The sequence below is a fragment of the Xenopus laevis genome, chromosome 2S (genome assembly GCF_017654675.1).
Source record: "Xenopus laevis strain J_2021 chromosome 2S, Xenopus_laevis_v10.1, whole genome shotgun sequence".
Lineage (NCBI taxonomy): Eukaryota > Metazoa > Chordata > Amphibia > Anura > Pipidae > Xenopus > Xenopus laevis.
Window position 1 is genome coordinate 45,281,044 of NC_054374.1, and position 25,883 is coordinate 45,306,926.

General features: G+C 41.1%; 1 protein-coding gene across 3 annotated transcripts; it reads left to right on the plus strand.

The window, feature by feature from the left end:
- The first annotated feature begins 446 nt into the window (after positions 1 to 446).
- sike1.S (suppressor of IKBKE 1 S homeolog) lies at positions 447 to 25,683 on the plus strand. Of its 3 annotated transcripts, none has more exons than XM_018249180.2 (6): positions 447 to 595; positions 3,182 to 3,350; positions 5,487 to 5,592; positions 7,333 to 7,475; positions 24,303 to 24,416; positions 25,070 to 25,683. In XM_018249180.2, exons 2-6 carry the CDS (start codon positions 3,192 to 3,194, stop codon positions 25,163 to 25,165), a joined length of 618 nt encoding a protein of 205 aa, XP_018104669.1. In that variant the 5' UTR covers positions 447 to 595; positions 3,182 to 3,191; the 3' UTR covers positions 25,166 to 25,683. The 3 variants fall into 3 exon arrangements, with proteins under 3 accessions (XP_018104669.1, XP_018104667.1, XP_041439658.1); XM_018249178.2 differs by having other exon boundaries at positions 491 to 615; XM_041583724.1 differs by lacking the exon at positions 447 to 595 and adding an exon at positions 3,634 to 3,741 and having other exon boundaries at positions 3,210 to 3,350.
- The last annotated feature ends 200 nt before the right edge of the window (positions 25,684 to 25,883 follow it).

Sequence of the window (25,883 nt, forward strand, 5' to 3'; positions counted from 1 at the left end):
CCAGAACTTTCTGCTGCAAAACTGACAGGGAACCTGAACACTTCAAAGTAAGAACCAGAGTATTTCTACCCAACTTTACATGTCTCCTTAACTAGTCAGTTTTCTGTCACTAAATTGGCGGGAAAAACGTACCCTTGTTTACAAACCCTCACTTCACACGACCCTAGTTAAGTTAGCACATCTCTTTACTTTCTAGGTAAATAGAGAGGAGAGGCTTTTGAGTAGGTACTGTAAGTAAACTGACACAATTTGCTTTTTTCCCGTCTAACCCAAGTGAAAACGTATGACATAGTGCCAGCAAAGACTCCAGTGCTAATACAGTTTTCACAGCGTGTTTTGTTTAAGTCAGTAACAAATAAGAGCGGAAGCCACTGCCAAAGTATGAGCCACGAGCACAGGCAGCTCGTCACTTCCCCCCAAAAGAATTACGTACAACGTCACTGCGTTTACATTCATTTAGCTGTGACGCCACAATCTCGCGAGAGGAGAACTGTGACACCGATAATAGAGGCAAATATTTGGTCATTGACGGAGTTGCGGAACGTTTATTTAAGCGGCGATTCGGCTGCTTTAATATTATTGGCACTGAGCTGAGGTGAGCAGGACTCATGGGCGGTATGTAGTGAGCAGATAATATCAAGTGACCCTTTAGTTGTACTAATGTTATATAAAATTAATGGGCACCTTGTCACCTTTCTGCCTGCATTTACACTACACCTAATCATGGAACGCCTCTGACATTCGCTGGTGATACAAGAACAATAATATTGGCCAAAATAGATCACGTGCTATATGGTGTTGTCTCTTTAAAACTTGAAATGTTGGCATGCCTTGTGTTATCCTACTATAGCCTGAAATATTAAATACATTAAATGTGATGACAATACTTAGGGATAAGTTAGTCCTTTAAATTAGTTCTCTCCTGCCGTTCCCAGCTGCACGAAACGTCTTCACTTCCGCCTGCCGCATTTCACCAATGGGCTTCCTCAGAGGCAAAACGCGTCAGGTGGAAGTGACGTCATCTCAAGCTGCGGGAAACACCACGAGGAAGGAGACGCCGGCAAAAATCTTCTCCCTAAAAGATCATCTGGTGACCCCTGTGGAAAGACTTGCATATATATGACTGATAACTCATGAATAAAATCCTAACAGGGACCTGAGAAGGAGGGGAGGACACTAGCTATCATATATTACACGCAACAACCCTACTGTAATCTTGTAAGTAGGCATTTTGGCCATAAATCGGTAAAGGAATTTTGGAATACTAGACCTAACGATATACAGCATGCGATAACCCTATTGTAATCTTGTAAGTAGGCACTTTGGCCACAAATCGGTGAAGACTTTTTGAACCACCAGACCGAATTATACACATTACTGGAACATTAAAGGAATTGTTCAGTATAAAAACTGGCTAAATAGATAGGCTGTGCAAAATAAAACATGTTTCTAATATAGTTAGTTATGCAAAAATGTAATGTATAAAGGCTGGAGTGACTGGATGTATAACATAATAGCCAGAACACTACTTCCTGCTTTTCAGCTGTCTTGGTTTACACTGACTGTTAACCAGGCAGTAGCCAATCAGAGACTTGAGGGGGGGGTCACGGGTCATATCTGTTGCTTTTGAATCTGAGCTGAATGCGGAGGATCAATTGCAAACTCACTGAACAGATATGTACCATGTGGCCCCCTTTCAAGTCCCTGACTAGCTCAGAGTTATAGAGCTGAAAAGCAGGAAGTAGTGTAGAGCTGAAAAGCAGGAAGTAGTGTTCTGGCTATTATGTTAGACATCCAGACACTCCAGCCTTTATACATTACATTTTTGGCTAACTAACTATATTAGAAACATTTTTTATTTTGCACAGCCTATCTATTTACATAGTTTTTATTTTCACACCGAACTGTTCCTTTACACAGGGTGCTTCAAAAAGAAAGAGAAATACTACATCATATTACTAATTTTTTTTCCTGTTTTTTTTTTTTCACTTTCTCTGTTTGCTTTAGGCGCTGATCCAAATAACCTTTGTTTTTTATATGAGCCTGAAATATTAGCAGGCTGAGGCACCTCCATTCTAAGCAACTTTCCACTATACATAGTTTAAACATTTGCTACAGTGTTTAAGTAAATAACGATTAAAAACAGAACTCTGGCTGTCAGTGTTCTCTTCACTGCTGATTCTGACCAAACTGAAGCTGAGGCAGCTGATTTCAGACTACTGATTTCTGCTACACTGTCAAGGGTCCTCAGTAGAGATCAGAAAGATGTAAACATGCTGCTTCCAGTGGCGGTGTATTTACATCATAAACTTTGTAATGTTTAATGTATATTGGAAAGTTACGTTGAATTGCATTTTCTTTCATTATTAAGAAATAAATAAAAGCTTTTGGGTGGAAGAACAGTTCTTTGTGTCGCTAATTAAGGGTTGCTTCTAAATTACACCAAAATATTAATTTTAGAATTGAGACATGTGACATACAGCAACTGGTTAAGATTACCCTTGATTTGCCTTGATGGGGCTGGTAAGCTTATAAGTCCATGTGATATAGCTACATATCTAATTTTCAAATAATTTATGCAGCAAAAGCTAAAAAGGCCTAAGCTAAAATGAAAAGTAAAGTCACATTCTACCTTCTGGCTGGTCTGAGCACAATCTAAACAAATTACTAGTCCAGTTATTATACTCTTATTAGCTACAGCTTGTTAGGCTTTCAGATAAGTAGCAGCTCATTCTTCAGAGGGCTTCTCAGTGGACTGCTGATTTGTTTTGACTGTGCTCAGACAAATCATTAAGAAGAACATGAGTAAAGGCCCCCATACACGATCCGATAAAAGCTGCCGACAGACCAAGTCAGCAGCTTGTCGGCCCATGTGTAGAGCCCCCCAACTAGCTTTCCCGATCGATACCTGGTCGAAAGTCGGGCAGATGCCGATCACAAAGGTTAGAATCACGTCAGATTGCAGCCGCATCTTTATATTGATGCGGTCCCGCAATCCAACTGCCTGCCGACTTCAGTGTGGGCATATCGGGGAGTCGTCAAATGATAGATAATATATATATAGATAGATTAGGGTCAGATTAGTAGCACTCCAGATAAGCATACATTTTAAATTTGTATGCAGGTTTGTTTGTCATTTATTGGATGATGTCAAGTTGTAACTGCCTGTTTTCTATATCAGCTCTGTAGCAATGACCTGTACAATAGACAAGATTCTGCAAGATGCAAAGACCCTACTAGAGAGACTAAAGGATCATGACAATGCAGCAGAATCCCTTATAGATCAGTCCAGCATCCTCCATAAGCGTGTAGAAGCCATGAAAGAAGTTGGAACAGCTATGCCAGAAAAGGTAAAAGTGGTATTATTATGTTATAATAATATTATAAAATTTGGATTATTTGTATAAAATAGAGTCTATGAGCTCTGAGCTTTCTGGATAACAGGTTTCCGGAAAACTGATCCCATACCTGTACCAGACTTTTCTTGCTGTTAAATAGGAAATGGGGATTATGTTGATAATATAAATACTATATGCTGCTCTGCATTAATCACTGTTATGGGGCAAACATAATAAAAGATGCCCTCTATTAAAAAAATGACCAATTCATCCTGCATCTGTTCTATTTGCAAAGTTACAGGAATGAATGAGATCTGGCTGTCTCTGCATACCAATGGGCAAATTTATTAACCTCCGAAAATTCGCCAGCGACGGCTTCGCTCACAGCGTAACACTTTGCCAGGTATAGAAATGTAGGGGGGAGACCGGTTACCGCAAAAAAAATTTACGCTCTTTTTCAGCCTATCACCCTGAAAAAGGGACTTTGCCACTTAGAAAAAAATTGTAACTATTTTTTTAGGAACTCCTATCCAATCTATTGCATGTCGCCTGGTCTGAGGTGGCTAAGGCAAGTCTGGCGCAAGAGGTAACATTCAGTAAAATCCGCATCTTAGTGAATTTGCGTAGTTACATTCACCAGAGTGCAAATTTGCCAGGCATTAGGGAGCAAAGTATCACTACAGTCAGCGACCGTTAGTAAATCAGCGAAGTACCGAAATGACGTCACAATGACGAATTTTATCCCGCTTTAGTCACTTCGCCCTTTAGTAAATATTCCCACCAAGAATGAATTTTGGTAAAAAAAATGCCTGTATTTTCTAGAAACAAATCTGTGTACTTTGTGTCATGTGTTGATTTTGTGCTAACGGTTTTTATACCAGTTAAGAAATTGGCATATGTGCCATAGACTTTAGTGCCCATATTTGCACAGCAGATAATCTGTTAAGAATACAGTGGTTTTAATACTTCAGTAGTGAATTCACCCCTTAGGGAAATACTATACAGGGGGATTCAGGGCATTTTTTCACCTGGGTGCCAAAATTCTCAGCCCATTATTCATTTGAAAAACAATTGTTTGGACATGTGGATGAACTCAAGTATCAGGCGACTATCATTTAAAAGTGTGCTAAGCAATATGTAGCAATTGCCTTAACTACTAATTGGCAACAAAACAGCCCCAAATGGGTGTATGTGTTATTGCTCTTATACCTCTCCACACCACAGTAGTGCAAGCAACAGAGCTGTTGTCTTGAGTAGTGTTTGCAATTGTTACATGTTTTTATGTTTTTTTCAAGGAATGCACAAAATGATGGTTTCACTTGGGGATTTAGTCTATTTCCAGGATTTGGATTTAGATTAATCCTTAGGGGCAGATTTATCAAAGGTCGGATTTATGTTAATTTTTTTTTAATCTAATAAATTTGAATGTACTTAAAACTTGAATGTTATCTTATTTAAGAAAAAACTATAACATCTAAATTTCGAACAAATGTTATTGACCCGAAATTCGAGTTTTGTCAGGAAGGCAATTACCATCTTCAAATGGTGTCAACGGACCTCTGCCAATTCACCATTCAAACCTTAATAAATATGCTCCTTAGTGTTGAGCCAAACCAAATATGACTTTTTTTCCAATCTTATTTTGTATTAATTTTATCATATCAAGTAATGACAATCATTTTGAGTTAGCTCATGTATACAAAGACCATAGCAATTGTAACTGAAATATACCTCTATAAATTATAATTTGAATTTAGTTTAATAACTGGCTACATTTCTGTGGAAAATTTGGTATATGGGCTGAAAATTTTTTAGTAGTTTTTATAAATGGCTTCCAGATAAACCCGTAGAACACTGTGTGAGCGCACAACCTCGCCTTCCCTTTTCAGTGGCCTGGTGCACTATCCTCTGGGGAGACGGCACTCCCACGATTTACAATGTAAAGCAGAACAAGGAGAGATCGGCACACAGGAACAATTGCAACGTGGGGTAAACCCCTAAGTGTTTATTGTGTCATAGTTTGCACAACGTTTCGGGGGCACGCCCCTTCGTCAGGTGATTTTAACATGCATTCAATACAACCTTTAAATAGACCAGATAAACCCACCAGTATTGCTAGGATGATAGTTTTTTTTTTTCCTCCCTTAGTACCAAGATGAACTGGCAGAAATAAAGGATGCATCAAAACTGAAACCACATGTACTGTTGTGCCAAGAAAACACACAAATCAGAGATTTACAACTGGAAAACAAAGGTAACAGGCTTTTGCCGGTGACACTTTAGTGGTGGTATTTAGAATCACCAAGGAAGAAATTCCATGAATCCTTCATTTTTTTTGCCTACTGTATTACCTTGTAAATTAAATGTTTTGTTAATTAAAAAAAAAAGATTCATTATTAGGACTATACTGTTTTTTCACAGTACATGTACCTAAATTCCTACTTATTATGCAAATTGAAGTAACAACCAATTGATCAGCAACTTTTTTTTTTCTAATTTCAATTGTATACATGTAAAGGTATAATATTAGGTTAAAGGGAAAAAAAACAGAATTTCGATTGACATGTTTGCAATCTGAGATTCAAATTTGCTGGCAAAGTGCAGAAGATAGCCTTACAAGCATTGATTTTTTTTTTATTTTTTTTTGCAATTCCATGTGATTTGCATAGGGGGCCGTTGAATGACTATTTCAGTCATTTTGGGCTATAATGTTTGGCTACTCAAAATATGCCATGGGCAGAGCCTAAAATCTCCTGTGTCCATATGATCTAGAAAACTGTAGAACTCAGAAACGGACTTTACCTGTGTTTCCTCTGGTTTAAAATTTCCGTCCTCTAGCTGTATACCATTCCAACATTCCAACTACTAACTGCAACATCAAAGGACAACATATTTATGACGAGACTGGAGTAAAGCATAGATATGAGATCCCTTAACTAGGAATCCATAATCCAGAAATTTCAGAATTACAGGAAGACCCTCTCCTTAAAGTCAGAGGCAAATAATTATAATTTTTTAAAAATTACTGCCTTTTTTTCTGCAATAAGCAGTACTTTGTATTTGATGGTAACTAAGCTGCATGAATCCATTTTGGTGGCAAAAACAATCCTATTGGGTTTATTTCATGTGTAAGTAATATTTAGCAGACTTAAATTATGCTGATCCAAATTAGAAAAAGATCCCTTATTCAGAATGTCCACGGTGTCAGCGACACAAGGAGGCATATATACTAATTTTCGAGATCAAGAAAAAAAAAACTCAAGTGCCACCAAAAAAACAGACAAAATTTGTGCAACTTTTTTTTTCTTGAATGCTAGCTTATTTAGCGAGTGACAGAATATTCCTGCATGCATTTTTTTCTCATAAAGAGATACACACCAACGAGAATCACATCGTTCCGTTCATTTTCAATGAGGCTAAAAAACTCTTATGTTTTAATGAACCAGGAAAATAAATATATAATTACAGCCTTTAAAGACAATTTCCTTTGACTCCTTTTACTTGCTGAGTTTTTTCTGTTGTCTTTTCATGGTTTTATTCTTTAATAAATGGCGACTATTCAAGGTTCCACAGAATATTCTCGAGTATATTCCTACTTATGTTTTTTTACTGTTTTTTTTTCTCGAATCGTGAAAAAAATTAAAACTCGACTTTTGATAAATTGACCCCTAGTTGTCTATGCACTTGAATTCAATTCACCGCTTGGGTTGCTGACTCTACGTTGAGCTAAAAGCTTAGTATTAACATTCTAAAAAAATACAAATATCTAAGAAACCACTAAGAGTAAAAAAAACAACAACATGTAAATTGCAAAAGTAATCCGAAAATCACCCGGAGTAAGTTTGGGGTTGGCTCCACTTTATGTTAATTTTTATTATCTCTATACCCAAGTGGAAATACTAGTACTGTCTTTCCTTCAATACTTATTTTGTTCATTTGACCTGTCAAATATATATTGATAAAAAAAAATCATTTATTCATGTTTTTTTTTTAGAATTGTGGCTGTCCTTGGAAGAGCATCAATATGCATTGGAGCTAATCATGAGCAAGTACAGAAAGCAGATGCTGCAGCTGATTGCAAATAAAAAACCAGCTCCCACTGAACCCGTATTAGAAGCCCATAAGACATTTTCTTCTGTAAGTTAACATATTGTCTGAAAACTTGAAAAATAAATTATATACAGTAAATATATATATATATATATATATATATATATATATATATATATATATACACACACACAGTGGTGTGAAAAACTATTTGCCCCCTTCCTGATTTCTTATTCTTTTGCATGTTTGTCACACTTAAATGTTTCTGCTCATCAAAAACCGTTAACTATTAGTCAAAGATAACATAATTGAACACAAAATGCAGTTTTTAAATGAAGGTTTACGTTATTAAGGGAGAAAAAAAACTCCAAATCTACATGGGCCTGTGTGAAAAAGTGATTGCCCCCCTTGTTAAAAAATAACTTAACTGTGGTTTATCACACCTGAGTTCAATTTCAAAGGTTATAAAGCCATTTCTAAAGCTTTGGGACTCCAGCGAACCACAGTGAGAGCCATTATCCACAAATGGCAAAAACATGGAACAGTGGTGAACCTTCCCAGGAGTGGCCGGCCGACCAAAATTACCCCAAGAGCGCAGAGACAACTCATCCGAGAGGCCACAAAAGACCCCAGGACAACATCTAAAGAACTGCAGGCCTCACTTGCCTCAATTAAGGTCAGTGTTCACGACTCCACCATAAGAAAGAGACTGGGCAAAAACGGCCTGCATGGCAGATTTCCAAGGCGCAAACCAATTTTAAGCAAAAAGAACATTAAGGCTCGTCTCAATTTTGCTAAAAAACATCTCAATGATTGCCAAGACTTTTGGGAAAATACCTTGTGGACCGACGAGACAAAAGTTGAACTTTTTGGAAGGTGCGCGTCCCGTTACATCTGGCGTAAAAGTAACACAGCATTTCAGAAAAAGAACATCATACCAACAGTAAAATATGGTGGTGGTAGTGTGATGGTCTGGGGTTGTTTTGCTGCTTCAGGACCTGGAAGACTTGCTGTGATAGATGGAACCATGAATTCTACTGTCTACCAAAAAATCCTGAAGGAGAATGTCCGGCCATCTGTTCGTCAACTCAAGCTGAAGCGATCTTGGGTGCTGCAGCAGGACAATGACCCAAAACACACCAGCAAATCCACCTCTGAATGGCTGAAGAAAAACAAAATGAAGACTTTGGAGTGGCCTAGTCAAAGTCCTGACCTGAATCCTATTGAGATGTTGTGGCATGACCTTAAAAAGGCGGTTCATGCTAGAAAACCCTCAAATAAAGCTGAATTACAAAAATTCTGCAAAGATGAGTGGGCCAAAATTCCTCCAGAGCGCTGTAAAAGACTCGTTGCAAGTTATCGCAAACGCTTGATTGCAGTTATTGCTGCTAAGGGTGGCCCAACCAGTTATTAGGTTCAGGGGGCAATTACTTTTTCACACAGGTTTGGATTTCTTTTCTCCCTAAATAATAAAAACCCTCATTTAAAAACTGCATTTTGTGTTTACTTGTGTTATCTTTGACTAATAGTTAAATGTGTTTGATGATCAGAAACATTTTGTGTGACAAACATGCAAAAGAATAAGAAATCAGGAAGGGGGCAAATAGTTTTTCACACCACTGTATGTGTGTGTGTGTGTGTTCTAGTTTTAATAAAGAAGCACTTGGGCCAAAAAGTTTAGGGGCTCATTTACTAAGGAATTTTTGGGTACTTCGACCATCGACTAGGCCAAAATTCAATTCGAATTGAAAAAACTTTACAAATTTGACCATTCGAAAATCGAAGTACTGTCTCTTTAAAAGACTTTGACACTTTGCCACCTTAAACCTGCCGAATTGCTGTTTAGCCTATGGGGGACCTCCTAGAACCTCTTTGAGTCTTTTTTTTAGAAGTCAAAGGTTTTTTTTGTACGATACTTCGAATCGTTCGATTCGAAGGAATAAATTGTTTGATCGAAAAAAATACTTCAACTATCGAAGTATCAAATTCGATGGTCGAATTTTGAAATTTTTTAACTTCGAAATTTGACCCTTAGTAAATATGCCCCTAAGTAAACAATCTGTATTTAAAAAAAATCTAATGTTGTACTTAGTTGTACTTTAAATAGCTTATCAATACAGAATGCTTTCTATAAATAAACCACTAGGGGCAATGATATACAGATATCTGTTGATTAATTACTCCGCCCACAACATTTTCTATTGGCTCCTTTTAAACACAATGTATGTATCAGAAATAAGTTAGCCTATGATTAAGTGTCCTTGGGGGACACGAAACGCATCAGGCTTTTATCCTTTATACATAATGTAAAATAAAGACTTTTTCTACTATTTAAAAATGTGTGCTCCTGGATTCTACTGATTGACTTGGGTTTGGTGTTCCGGAGTGGTGCCTGCCCACTATTCCAGTTTTCTGTACTTTTTTAAGCTTCTGTCTTGATGTGTTTGGCCTTGTAGCAAGTGCTGGTACAAGTGCTTATCAGTGTTAAGCTCCCCATTGACGCGACGATTCTTCTTGCCGAACGACCGATTTTAGGGTAGTCCGACCAATCCTTCGAAATTATCGTGCGGTTAGTGGGATTCGAACGATTTTTCGGCCGACATCTGTCAGGAAATTGATCGGCCAGGTCAAAAAATCTTTGTCGGTCCCAGTGCAATCAATCTATGTTTGCAGGGCCAAGCAGGCAGCTCCCCTTTGTTTTCCTGGCAAATTGGTCTTTTTAGTTGATGGTAAATTCGTACGATCGTACAATCGTTCTGAGAAGATCGTGGTCTCACGATCAGGATCTGATCTTTTAAAAATCTCAACATCTCTGGCCATCTTAAGTCTGTTTCAAGTATTTTAGTGAGAACGTTTAGGTCAATGACACACAAGGAGATTAGTCACAAATACCTTGTCTTCAAATGAGGCACAGGTAACCTACAGACTTTAACCTTTTAAATGCCACAGATCGTAGAATCTATGTTCTGTGGCAAAGGTACTTGAAATGCCACAGAACGTAGATTCTACGTTCTGCAGCACTTCCTGGTTCTCGAGCGGAGGAGCGGCTGTTAGAGCCGCTCGCTCCGTTCCTCCTCGATCCCCTGCCCCTAGGCAACGAGCAGAGCAGGGGATCGAGTGGCCCCTGGGGCGCGATCGCCCAGGGGCCCAAAAACAGCAGCAGGCACGTGTTACTTACGTGTCCTGCTGCTGCAGCCTACACCGCGCCGTCGATCTCCGCCCCCACAGCACAGAGACAGGAACCACGTCGCAGATGTCTTCCAGGGGCTCTTCCTGATCGTCTGCAACAGTCTCCAGCGACTTTTTCAGGTTAGTGCAACAATTACACACACAAACACACCAACACACACTTATTACAGTAATACACACTTAGATTCACACTTACACACACTTACACATACATTTTTGGGGATTGGGGGGGTCACTTACACTCACTGCACTTACACACACGTGCACACGCACACACGCGCACATAACATGTAATTTACCATTTGTACACATGCACACGCACATACATGGCATTGTGGCTTTTTTTTTTTTTTTCTTATCGCATCGTCTCTTTTTTTGGCTGAAAAAAATGTTTTATTGCCATTACGAATAGCGTATTCGCTAACCGTACTGTGCAATACCTTTTGTATGTTATTTCGGTGATTATATTGCAATTTTGGTGCATTTTTAGCCATTTTATTGAATTTTTAGCCATTTTATTGCATTTTCAGTTCTGCATATATTGTGTTCACTTGTTTCTAGCCGTATAACCTGTTTGGCCCATCTAAAATATTCAAACTGTGATTCTGACGGCCGATAACACTAGTCTGGAAAAAAAAACATTGATTTTTGTGGTTTTATTGGATTTTTTTGCATTTCACCCTTTACTGCCTTATTTTGTTTTGCCTTGTAAATTTTATCTACTATATATCCATTTGGGGGTCTCTGTGTGCCACATAGTATGGTATATCTATGCATATTGGGCATCAAAGTGTTCAGTAGACACCTGGTGTTCATATTTAGGATGTTTTATGCTGATACGTTACGAAATGTGGGGCATATAATGGGGTAAAATTCAAGCTTTCTGACAATTTTCAGAAATTTGATAAAAACCGTTATGTTCAGCATTGCTTTGCAGTTTGGCAGTTTGCAGTAGAAACACTTATTTACCCATATTGGATTCGTCAGAATGTTTACTTTCTGAAAATATATGGTTTTCTGGGGTATCTGTACTGTTAGGGGGGTCTAATGTCGCATAATACACACACCAGGTGCTTATATTGCAGCAGCCAGCGCGTCAGCTGTGAAAATGTATATACACTATTGTCATTTGGGGGTCTCTGTGCGCCACATAGTTTGGTATATCTATGCATATTGGGCATCAAAGTGTTCAGTAGACCCCTGGCGTTCATATTTAGGATGTTTTATGCTGATACGTTACGAAATGTGGGGCATATAATGGGGTAAAATTCAAGCTTTCTGACAATTTTCAGAAATTTGATAAAAACCGTTATGTTCAGCATTGCTTTGCAGTTTGGCAGTTTGCAGTAGAAACACATATTTACCCATATTGGATTCGTCAGAATGTGTACTTTCTGAAAATATATGGTTTTCTGGGGTCTCTGTACTGTTAGGGGGGTCTAATGTCGCATAATACACACACCAGGTGCTTATATTGCAGCAGCCAGGGCGTTAGCCGTGAAAATGTATATACACTATTGTCATTTGGGGATCTCTGTGCGCCACATAGTTTGGTATATCTATGCATATTGGGCATCAAAGTGTTCAGTAGACCCCTGGCGTTCATATTTAGGATGTTTTATGCTGATAAGTTACGAAATGTGGGGCATATAATGGGGTAAAATTCAAGCTTTGTGACAATTTTCAGAAATTTGATAAAAACCGTTACGTTCAGCATTGATTTGCAGTTTGGCAGTTTGCAGTAGAAACACTTATTTACCCATATTGGATTCGTCAGAATGTGTACTTTCTGAAAATATATGGTTTTTTGGGGTCTCTGTACTTTTAGGGGGGTCTAATGTCGCATAATACACACACCAGGTGCTCATATTGCAGCAGCCAGCGCGTCAGCCGTGAAAATGTATTTCTCTTGCCTAAATTGGGGGACACAGGCACCATGGGATGAAGATCCTGCAGCTGGAGATGGACACTATGTTGCAAAAAATGACTCCTCCTCCTCCTGCTCTGGGCTTCATCCCCTGCCTCCTCCTATTACTCTCAGTTTCTTTTAGTGTCCTCAGAAGGAGAAGACACAACTTTTTATATGTGGCTGGAGCACGGATCAAGGCCCCAGGTCTAAGATCTCGCCACGATTAGGGGCCACTGAACTTATTCAAGAGCCTCTCCAGCTTCATCCTTTCTGCCCTTCAGCCTTCCCGCTCTACGGAGGTCTGCAGGCTTGCTCCTCACCCCTGCACTGTCTTCCCGCTCTACGGAGGTCTGCAGCAGTGATATACACTCTCCTGAGTGTATACTAACATACTTATACATATATATTTCACAGCTGTGGATTTATATATTTATCTGTGTGTCCTTCTTTTCAGGGGTCTTTCTACTCAGGGCAATATTCAGCTGGCATCTGTTTATTAGGTGAGTAATTTATTTATATATTTATTTATTTATTATTTATTATTTCTTTTGTTTTATTTACTCCCCCCCCTCCTGCCACTCGTCTTAGCGCTCCTCCACTGGCGCCATTCTGCGCTCTACTAGAGGTGACACGCACTCTGCGTTCCACTTCCCTCCTCCCTACTTATTCTGGCGCGCGACGCCTCTGTTCGCGCCCTTTCTTCTTGTGACACGCACTTGCGTTCCATCACAGCGCACACGCCCCTTCGCATCCGGCGCTTCTCTCTCTCTCTCTCCAGTCCGTCGCCATCAGCACACAGCACGGCGGATCCTGTCTCTTCCAACTGCGGAGCAGGTTAGTTCACTGCAGCGCCGTTACTAGACACGGGCTTACCTCAGGGGGCGGTCAAGGGAAGCATATGTAACCTTCCCCCTTCCATGCAGAGTCCCTGGAGCGCGCCTACCTACAGCTCCTTCGTAGCTGCCCCCTCTACCTCACTTTCTACGGGTTTCTCAGCTCCTGCTCAACCCCCTTTTTTCAGGCAAGTTTTCACTAACTGGCTTACCCTGTAACTGTGTCTTGTATTATACATCTACATGCTGTATACATTTTTTCCTAGGGAGCATGGGACTGAGGGCTCACCCCTTGTTATCTCTTCTCTCTGCAGGCCATTTTACAGCACCTCTACATTTTGTGCCTGTCTTCACTCCCCTGCCTACATAAAAAAAAAAAAAAAAAAAAAAAAGAAAAAAAAGAGGATTCTATTTAACTCTGAGGGATCCCATTGGGATTATAGCTCCACCTCCCATTCTCTCACCGAGAAGGAGTGCAATGGCTAATAAAGCAGAAGAGCCCAGGACCAACAAGTCCTCAGCTCAAACACACCCACAGGTCACCTTTTTAGCCTGTTCCAATTGTAAAGCTAAATTTACTTCAGCCTCGGCTGATTCATTGTGTGGGGCCTGCGGAAACCCTGAACCACTGCCTCTCTCACAGGCAACTAATTCAGACTCTGATCTCCTTAGGGCCTTATCCCTCTCACTTGCAGGCATTCAACACCTGGCCCGCATACCCGAGACCTTAGATAAAGTTCTCGAGCGTTTATCTCAACCCTCTCATTCTGACTCCCGTCCTGGGACCTCAAAGCGCCACGCGCTCTCCCCTCCAGACTCTCCGGGGGAACGCCTCAGCCCATCCGATGAGGAAGGTCAGGCCTTGTCCGCAGAGGACTCTGATCAGGACCACCCTGATCTGGATGTCGACACTCCCAGAACCCAAGGGGAGGTTGAGGGCCTTATTCAAGCCGTACTAAACACACTCAACATTGACGATTCGGCTGCCACAGTCGAACCAGCGAAAAACATTTTTAAGAGACACAAGAAGAGCGCATGTGTGTTCCCAGCATACGAACAGCTTGATGACATTATCAAGTCCCAATGGAAAACTCCTGATCACAGGGTGCAACTTTCCAAACGCTTCACACAAACTTATCCATTTCCACGGGAATGCATCGACCTCTGGTCCTCGCCTCCCGCAGTGGACCCTCCTGTTTCCAGACTATCCAGAAACACTACCATTCCGGTTGCGGACGCGGCCGCATTCAAAGACCCCATCGACAAGCGTCTCGAAGGTTTCTGCAAATCCACCTTCACAGCTTCAGGATCTGCCTTTCGTCCCATTTTCGCTATAGCCTGGGTGGCGAAGGCCATGGAAGTCTGGGTGGAACAGGTGGCACAGCTAATTGGTTCCGAAGAACCCACTGCAGACAATATGCTTTCCCAAATCGCAGACGCCACCACATACATTGGAGACGCAGCCCTTGACGCAGCGCGGATGGTCGCTCAAGCTTCAGCCCAGTCTGTAGCCGCTCGCAGGTTTCTCTGGTTAAAGACTTGGTCCGCTGACCTAACATCCAAACGTTCACTAGTCAGCATACCCTTCCAAGGAAAACTGCTCTTCGGGGCCGAACTTGATAAGATAATTTCTCAAGCGACCGGGGGTAAAAGCACCCTTCTCCCTCAAACTCGACCCAAGAGGCCACCGTTCAAAAGGAGACCATTTTTTCGTCCCTTCCGACAAGGACAAAGGTCCAAGACGCAACCCGACAAATCCACTTCTAACTTTCGCTCCCGCTTCCAGAGCAAGCAACGACTGCCTTGGTCTACATCCAAGTCTACCTCCAAATCCTCTCAAGACAAATCTCACGCTGCATGAAGGTGCGCCCCCTCCCGAAGGGATACCCTTAGGAGGCCGACTCAAATCCTTTCGAGAGGTGTGGCACAACAAGATTCAGGACCAGTGGGTCCTCAGGGTGGTGTCACAGGGACTCCTCATAGACTTCACTCAGACACCACCCCACCGATTTTTTATATCCAGACTGCCGACCAAAGACCCCGACAGAAACAACTTCCTCTCTGTCATACAAGACCTCGCCTTAGCGGGAACTATTCAACCTGTTCCCCCAAAGGCCAGAAGAAGAGGCTACTATTCCAACCTCTTCATGGTTCCCAAGAAAGACGGTTCCCTCAGACCCGTCTTAGACCTCAAGGATCTCAATCCCTTCGTCAAAAAATGCCATTTCAAAATGGAATCGATCCAATCGGTGCTTTCGTCCATGGAAGAAAACGAGTTCATGACAGTCATCGACATCAAGGACGCATATCTTCATGTACCGATTCACCCAGCTCACCACGGCTTCCTCAGATTCTGCGTCAATGGACAGCATTGGCAGTTTGTAGCTCTCCCATTCGGCCTGTCCTCAGCTCCACGCACGTTTACGAAGGTCATGGCGGCGGCATTGGAGGACCTCAGACTCTCGGGAATCTCCGTCATCCCCTATTTGGACGATCTCTTGGTCAAGGGTCCCTCCGCACCAGTAACCCTACTTCACACGTCCCACGTCCTACAGAGCCTGACCTCCCTGGGCTGGACGATCAACTTCAACAAGTCGAAACTTCACCCAACTCAATCCATAGAGTACCTGGGTCTCATCCTGGACTCCAGACAAGGGAAAGCATTCCTACCACGAGCCAAGGCCGAACTCCTTCAGAAACGTATTCGGTCTCTCATGGGGCCCAACCGCATTCTGCTTCGAACAGCCATGCAGACTCTAGGCACGATGGTTGCCTCATTCCCGGCCATTCCTTATGCGCAAGCCCACACCAGACCTCTTCAACACACCATCCTTCTTCACCAACGCAGAGATCGAACCAACCTCGATCGCCGGATTCCCATTCCGAGCCATGTACAGCTCTCTCTTCACTGGTGGCTCCACCCGCTTCGGACCTCTCAGGGAAAACTATTCCCACCCCATCACTGGACGGTCCTCACCACAGATGCCAGTCTACGCGGGTGGGGCGGAGTCGTAGGCCAAACCACTGTACAGGGCCTTTGGACTCCGGAAGAAACGAAACTACCCATCAACCTTCTGGAGCTCAGAGCGATTCGCTACTCCCTCGAACGCACAGAACCGTTGCTACGGGGCCTGCCGGTGCGGATTCAGTCCGACAACGTGACGGCGGTGGCCTACATAAACCATCAGGGCGGAACCAGAAGTCTCAAAGCTCTCAAGGAAGCTCAGGTGATCCTTCGGTGGGCAGAGACCAACGTTCCAGCGTTATCCGCGGTCCACATTCCCGGAGTGGACAATTGGATAGCCGCCTATCTGAGCAGGGAAACCATCGATCACGGGGAATGGGGCCTCCACCACGACGTTTTCCGCCTCATAGTGGAAAAGTGGGGGCTGCCCGAGATCGACCTCATGGCATCCAGGACCAACAGACAAGTCCAGCGGTTCGTCTCAAGAAGCCTAGATCCCCTAGCCTACGCAGTAGACGCCCTCGTGATTCCCTGGCGCTTCTCCAGGGTGTATGTCTTTCCCCCCCTCGCTCTCCTGCCGAAGGTCGTCAAGAAAATAAAGAGAGAAGGAACTCCAACTATTCTGGTGGCTCCGTTCTGGCCAAGAAGGGCGTGGTTCGCGGACATCGTGAACATGGCAGCAGACGACCCCTTCCATCTTCCGCATCGGATAGATCTGCTCACCCAGGGTCCTCTTGCCCACCCGAATTCTCATCTCTGGGCTTTAACGGCGTGGCTCTTGAAGCCTTGATTCTACGGAACTCTGGAGCTCCCGTGGAGGCAATTCCCACTATGCTTCGCGCCCGGAAGCCTGTCTCGGCTAAAATATACCATAGGGTATGGAAGACCTTCATATCGTGGTGCGAACAAAGAGACCTTAACCCCCAGACAGCGGGGGACCGGGAAACCCTCTCCTTTCTGCAAGACGGACTGGCGAAAGGTTTAGCGCTGAGTTCTCTGAAGGTACAGGTGTCGGCGCTGTCTATTCTCCTTCGGATGAAACTGGCCCTGCATCCTAACATTCAAACCTTTCTGCAGGGAGCAACCCGTCTCATACCACCATATCGTTGCCCAATTCCACCTTGGGACCTCAATCTGGTCCTTTCCGCCCTGCAGGAGGATCCATTTGAACCATTGGACCAGCTACCTCTGTCCACACTCACTGAGAAGGTCGTTTTCCTTTTGGCCATCACCTCGGCTAGGAGGGTTTCCGACCTTGCGGCACTGTCATGCAGATCGCCCTACACGGTGCTACACATGGACAAAGTTGTTCTCAGACCCACTCCAGAATATCTGCCCAAGGTCGTCTCAGAATTCCACCTCAACCAGGACATTGTTGTTCCCTCCTTATGCCCGAACCCTAAGGGTCCCATTGAAACCAAACTCCACACGCTGGATGTCGTCAGGGCTATTTCCTGTTATCTCAAGGCCACGCAGGGCATCAGGAGATCGGATGCTCTTTTCATTATACCTGCCGGCCCCAGGCGTGGTACCAAGGCCGCCAAGTCTACTTTGTCAAAATGGATTCGAGCCATTATCTCCAGAGCTTACACTGTCAAGGGAAAAGACCCTCCGATTCGTGTTAGAGCGCACTCTACACGTTCTGTCAGCACTTCTTGGGCTCTCCGACACCATGCTTCTGCGGATCAAATCTGTAAAGCGGCCACATGGGCATCTATTCATACCTTCACTCGCTTCTACAGGCTCCACACACACGCTTCAGCCGACGCTGCCTTTGGGAGGAAGGTGCTAAGCGCCGTTGTTGGCTAGCTACCTTTTATTCAGTGTCCCGCCCTTGTGGGGTGCTTTGGGACATCCCCATGGTGCCTGTGTCCCCCAATTTAGGCAAGAGAAAGAGAGATTTTTGTACTTACCGTTAAATCTTTTTCTCTTGTCCTATATTGGGGGACACAGGCCTTCCCTCCCGATTCTGACACTGTTTTCACATTTTGTTTTTGTGATTGTATTATACCTTGTTGTCAGTTCCTTTTGATCTGAGTTTTTTCCAGTTGTACTCGGGTGTTGTTGCTGATTTTTGTTTCTGGCTTTTTGGGCTATTCTGCTCCTTCTTCGGTTGAAACTGAGAGTAATAGGAGGAGGCAGGGGATGAAGCCCAGAGCAGGAGGAGGAGGAGTCATTTTTTGCAACATAGTGTCCATCTCCAGCTGCAGGATCTTCATCCCATGGTGCCTGTGTCCCCCAATATAGGACAAGAGAAAAAGATTTAACGGTAAGTACAAAAATCTCTCTATACACTATTGTCATTTGGGGGTCTCTGTGCGCCACATAGTTTAGTATATCTATGCATATTGGGCATCAAAGTGTTCAGTAGACCCCTGGCGTTCATATTTAGGATGTTTTATGCTGATACATTACGAAATGTGTGGCATATAATGGGGTAAAATTCAAGCTTTGTGACGATTTTCAGAAATTTGATAAAAACCGTTACGTTCAGCATTACTTTGCAGTTTGGCAGTTTGCAGTAGGAACACATATTTACCCATATTGGATTCGTCAGAATGTGTACTTTCTGAAAATATATGGTTTTCTGGGGTCTCTGTACTGTTAGGGGGGTCTAATGTCGCATATTACACACACCAGGTGCTCATATTGCAGCAGCCAGCGCGCGTCAGCCGTGAAAATATATATACACTATTGTCATTTGGGGGTCTCTGTGCGCCGCATAGTTTGGTATATCTATGCATATTGGGCATCAAAGTGTTCAGTAGACCCCTGGCGTTCATATTTAGGATGTTTTATGCTGATAAGTTACGAAATGTGGGGCATATAATGGGGTAAAATTCAAGCTTTGTGACAATTTTCAGAAATTTGATAAAAACCGTTATGTTCAGCATTGCTTTGCAGTTTGGCAGTATGCAGTAGAAACACTTATTTACCCATATTGGATTCGTCAGAATGTGTACTTTCTGAAAATATATGGTTTTCTGGGGTCTCTGTACTGTTAGGTGGTCTAATGTCGCATAATACACACACCGGGTGGTTATATTGCAGCAGCCAGCGCGTCAGCCGTGAAAATGTCTATACATATTGTCATTTGGGGGACTCTGTGCACCACATAGTTTGGTATATCTATGCATATTGGGCATCAAACTGTTTAGTAGACCCCTATGTTTATATTTAGGATGCTTTATGCTGGTAATGATACATGGACAATACGATGCTGGAAAGTTGAAGCTTTGAGGCAATTTCCAGATATTTCACCAAAACCGCCAAATTTGGCAAAGCCTTGCGACTCAGTAGTTTGGAGCAGAAAGGCATGGGTACCCATTTTAGATTCTGTAGAATGTGTACTTTCCAAAAATATATGGGGTTGGGGGGTAAACATATATTTCTGTGTTTTTACCCCACAAAAATGCAGTCAATGTGTTGATCTTTCATTAGCTGAAGTTACCCACAGGACTATTTGTATGCGCTAACTTCATTTTGGGGCCTCTAAATGCCAGATACTTTGGTAAACCTATGAACAATGGCCACCAAACTGTTCGGAGGAACCCTGGCAATCATATTTAGGGTGCTTTTTCTTGGTGCATAACGATACATGGGTGATATGGTGCTGAGAAGTTGAAGCTTTGAGGCAATTTTCAGATATTTCACCAAAACCGACAATTGTGGGAAAGCCTTGCGACTCAGTAGTTTGGAGCAGAAAGGCATGGGTACCCATTTTAGATTCTGTAGAATGTGTACTTTCCAAAAATATATGGGTTTTGGGGGGTAAACATATATTTCTGTGTTTTTACCCCACAAAAATGCAGTCAATGTGTTGATTTTTCATTAGCTGAAGTTACCCACGGGACTGTTTGTATGCGCTAACTTCATTTTGGGGCCTCTAAATGCCAGATACTTTGGTAAACTTATGAACAATGGCCACCAAAATGTTCAGAGGAACCCTGGCAATCATATTTAGGGTGCTTTTTCTTAGTACGTAATGACACATGGGTCATATGGTGCTGGGAAGTTGAAGCTTTGAGTCAATTTTCAGATATTTCACCAAAACCGACAACTTTGGGAAAGCCTTGCGACTCAGTAGTTTGGAGCAGAAAGGCATGGGTACCCATTTTAGATTCAGTAGAATGTGTACTTTCCAAAAATATATGGGTTTGGGGGGTAAACATATATTTCTGTGTTTTTACCCCACAAAAATGCAGTCAATGTGTTGATTTTTCATTAGCTGAAGTTACCCACAGGACTATTTGTATGCGCTAACTTCATTTTGAGGCCTCTAAATGCCAGATACTTTGGTAAACCGATGAACAATGGCCACCAAATTGTTTGGAGGAACCCTGGCAATCATATTTAGGGTGCTTTTTCTTGGTGCGTAATGATACATGGGTGATATGGTGCTGAGAAGTTGAAGCTTTGAGGCAATTTTCAGATATTTCACCAAAACTGACAATTGTGGGAAAGCCTTGCGACTCAGTAGTTTGGAGCAGAAAGGCATGGGTACCCATTTTAGATTCGGTAGAATGTGTACTTTCCAAAAATATATGGGTTTTGGGGGGTAAACATATATTTCTGTGTTTTTACCCCACAAAAATGCAGTCAATGTGTTGATCTTTCATTTGCTGAAGTTACCCACGGGACTGTTTGTATGCGCTAACTTCATTTTGGGGCCTCTAAATGCCAGATACTTTGGTAAACTTATGTACAATGACTACCAAAATGTTCAGAGGAACCCTGGCAATCATATTTAGGGTGTTTTTTCTTAGTACGTAATGATACATGGGCGATATGGTGCTGGGAAGTTGAAGGTTTGAGGCAATTTTCAGATATTTCACCAAAACCGACAATTTTGGGAAAGCCTTGCGACTCAGTAGTTTGGAGCAGAAAGGCATGGGTACCCATTTTAGATTCAGTAGAATGTGTACTTTCCAAAAATATATGGGTTTGGGGGGTAAACATATATTTCTGTGTTTTTACCCCACAAAAAATGCAGTCAATGTGTTGATTTCTCAGTAGCTGAAGTAAAGTCCTGAACAATTTGGATGTGCTCACTTCATATTGGTGTCTCTAAATGCCAGATACTTTGGTAAACCTATGCATAATGGGTATCAAACTGTTCAGTGGACCCCTGGCAATCATATTTCAGGTGCTTTTTCTTGGTACCTAATATAGTTTGGGATATGCGGAGCAGCAAAATAAAACCTTTGAAATGATTTTTCAGAATTTTGAATTTTTTTTTGAAAAACCGCTATGTTCAGACAAGCTTTTATGTTTGGTAGTTGGGAGTAGAGAGACATAGTTACCCATTTTGTAATCGGCAGAATGTGTACTTTTCAAAAATGTATGGTTTTCTGGGGTAAACCTACGGTTTCAGGATTTTTTGCCTTGGAATCTAAAGCATGCCGTTTTCTGCCTTAGTGCTTTCAAAATTCGGTAATATGCTGCCGGTTTTTGCTGTACAGAAATCCTAAATCTCCCTAAAACTATACATATCTGGTATTGGCACGTTCGAGAGACATAAGGCTTTCCAAATCATTTGGATTTTCATCCCTAAAATGAAATATTTTTCTGGTATAAATTGATATATGATGAAAAATGGTAATTTTTCATTTTTTTTTTTGGTATTTAGCACTATAAATTTTTTTGCACAGTTGGAAATACATGAAAACTCAGGCAGATTTAGAAAGCTCAGTTTCTACCGAAAAAAACAATGTATAGTTTTCCTAGGTAAACTATAGGTTTCCCCTCAGAAAATGCCCCTAAAGTGAGAGAGCACAAAATGTTTCAAAAACGGCTGGCATTTCGCGTAACCAAAATGTGAAATTCTGCTGGCACTTAAAGGGTTAATTTCCCAGTATTATTGATGCCATTTTACAGACATCAAAACAAAACAGTTATAAACAATGCTTTGATCACCATATACTTGTACAACAACCTGCATATAATAGAAATGCACTTGTCCTCTTTCACAGTGGAGTCCAAAATTAAGCATGTACAGATCCGTTATCCGGAAACCCATTATCCAGAAAGCTCTGAATTACGGAAAGGCTGTCTCCCATATTCTCCATTATAATTAAATAATCTAAATTTTTTAAATGTATTTCCTTTTTCTCTGTAATAATAATTCAGTAGCTTGTACTTGATCCCAACTAAGATATAATTAATCCTTATTGGAGGCAAAACCAGCCTATTGGGTTTATTGAATGTTTACATGATTTTCTAGTAGACTTAAGGTATGAAGACCCAAATTATGGAAAGATCCGTTATCCGGAAAGCTCCAGGTCCCGACCATTCTGGATAACAGGTCCCATACCTGTACTGGTAATTTTTAAGGGATAGTTTACTTTGAGTTAATTTTTTGTATGTTACAGAATGATCAATTCGAAGCAACTTTTCAACTGGTCTTTATTATTTATTTTTAATAGATTTTTTATTGTTTGCTTTTTTTCTTCTGAATCTTTCCAGCTTTCAAACAGAGATCAGTGACCTCCATCTAAAAAAAACCTAATGCTCTGTAACGCTACCAATTTGTTATGCTACTTTTTATTGCTCATCTTTTTATCCGGGTCCTCACCTATTCATATTCCAGTTCCTTATTAAAATCAATGCATGGTTGCTTGAGTAATTTCAATCCTAGCAACCAAATTGCTGAAACTGCAAACTGGAGTGCTGCTGGATAAAAAGCTAAATATCTCAAAAAACACAAATAATACTGTAAAATTAAAACAAATTGCCAATTGTCTCAGAATAACACTCTCTACATCATACTAAAAGTTAACTCAAAGGTGAACAACCCCATTAAAGGGGAACCAAAAAAAAACATTTTGCACATAATTCTTAGCAGCTTTGCACTATACATTCAATAATTTGTACATATAGTGCTTTTGTCCCTTCTCTGCCCTGGTGGCTCAGACTTTTGAAACCATATAAGACAAGGCAGCTGATTAACAGACCTGTCTTTGCCGGAAAACTAAAACTTTTGCAACATTGTTTAAAAAGTAACAACCAGGAGTTAAGCCAGGCATGTCCAAACTTTCAATTATAGACTGGCCCACAGCCAACAAGGATTTGCCCTTTCAAGGGCAGACCCGGATAAAAATTGCTAAGCAACTGGCCAGCCTGAGCCAGGAATCAGTTGATGAGCATTGCCGTCTATCTTCTTGCCGCACCGGCTGTGCACAGTTATGTAATCACACGTTAGCGTGTGGGCATGACATCATGACGTCACTGGATTAAGCGCTAGTTCTCGTAGGAGGCTGCGATTCCACCCATGTGCCTTCTAATTTTTCTTGCACATCCGCATCATCACTGACTCATCCCACCAGGTGATAATGTTTATATAATATAAGTCAACATGTCAAAATATCCACGCCTAACTAAAACTTATACATCCTGGATTTTCAAATTGATTGGAGGGCTCCCTCCTGACTGGGTCTCATTCTAAAGTCAGAAAAATAGAATATAGAAATAAAAGGAATAACAAAATAAAATTTAGCCTAAATGAGAAAACAATAAAAGTTTTTAACAAGGAAAAGAAGAAAAAAACAGAAAAAGTAGGAAAAAAAAGAGAAAAATGGAAAGGGACAAGAAAATGTTTTTATAGTGTGGCAAGTTCACTTCACTTGACAACATATATGTGCAATCAACGTGCTTAATTTACAGTGCATTTAGAATACAGGTATGGGACCTGCTTTAAAGGATGCTCGCTAACGGGGTTTTCAGATAAGGGATCTTTGTGTAAATTGGATCTTCATACCTAATGGTTCAAAGAAAGGCTGAATGGTCATCCCCCACACATTTTCACCTCACCAAATCTGGCCCTTGTTGCAAAAAGTTTGGACACCCCTGAGTTAAGCAAATGCTCCTTTCAAAAGCAATTGTTTATAAATAACTGTTAATGGTATATTGGAAAGCTGTTTAGGATTAATTCTTTTATTATGCACATTTTTATTTTGGAGTTGATTTGTCCTTTAAAGTTATGACTTTAAACTATTTGTTTTCTTCTTTTTTTGTCACAGGATCTAGAATGTCAGATCGATAGAATATGTGTAATGGGGGATGTAATGAGAAAAGCAATTCAGCTCGATGAAGACCAGGCATATAATATACAAGAAAGACTAGCCCAACTAGAGGTAAGACTAAAACTGTGCATTTTTTTATCATTTTAGTTGCTCTGCCAAAAGTCATATCTCTGAGATCTAGCCAAACATCTCTTTTATTTAATACTGACCCATTTTTCTATTTCTGTATGAAAAAAGATACAAAGCATTAAAACATAAAACATTACACTCACATTAATTTCCATGAGGTTAATCGCCCATATGTACGTTTTAGCAGGTTTCCCCGATTTGGTCCTGTGCAGTTCCTTCCCATGACACATTTCTGCATCTGCGCTTTATTTATAAATACTATTCAAACCATCAAGATTTGCTACAACAATGTATTTGGAAAAGTACTTTTTGTTTTGTTTTGCAAAGTCTTATCACTTTGGAAGTACTTAGCTAATTGTGAACCTTGTTTAAAATGTCTCCATAATTATTTCCCACCCCAGGCAGTCTAAGATTCCAGGAAACCCAAAGCCATCAAATTACCTCGCCATTCAATAGCTTGTATATGTACAAGTAAAAGATGCATTTGGTTTTCATTGTGGTAGACAGCAATTCCTGAAACATTTATTAATGTATAAATATTGTATTTCTGTGGTTAACAGCCACTTATTTATTTACATCAATACCATTTAGGAATAATTTTTCCAATAAAGTGTTTCTTGTTTGTTTCTGTTCAGCTAGAAAACAAGGAACTTCGGGAAATCCTATCCACAAGTAAGGAACCTCTACATTCAAGCAAAAAGGAATCCGAGTGGAACTTTTCAGAGAAATGATGGCCTGGTTTTGTTTAAAGAAGCCAAGCTTTTTCCAGGAAAAAAAACATACTGCCCAGCACTGCATCTTTGGTGGCAACAATCTGTCTGGATGCAACCCAGCACAACAACATTCAACACAAACTGCAAAGTGCTAGGTTTTTCATTGTGCAAAGCACAGTAAAACTGAAGAACTGGAACAAATTGTTTTACCAATGTTTATGCCAGTAAATTATAAATCTTAATGTTATTTAAATATATTAAGAAATACAGCTATATTTAATTTTTTAAATAGTACTATAGTATTTGTATACACATTTCTGATTCAGTAGCTAAACATCTTCTCTTTGTAGGATGACTGAATTCCAAAAGTATTTAAATTTGTTTTGTCCAGTTTTTTCCTGTGAACCAGAGATGATTAATGTGATGTATGGCGAGACAGTCAAAAAATATATATAATCTAAAGGCTAGAAAAATAATTGTGATTTGATTTAAGGTTTATAAAAATTAAAAATGCCCAGTGGGCCATTTTGACAAGACATATTAGATGAACACTTCTTAATGGGAATTTGGCACATGGCATATTGTATGGGACATCCCCAGAAAATGTATTTATCCCTTACAGAGACAGTCTCCCTTGAGTGTTTCTCCATGTAACAAGAAAAAGTGGTCTATGCTTTTCGGGTTTCACACAGGCTGAATCCACTTTGATCAATTTGTTAGAATGCAGAATCATTGA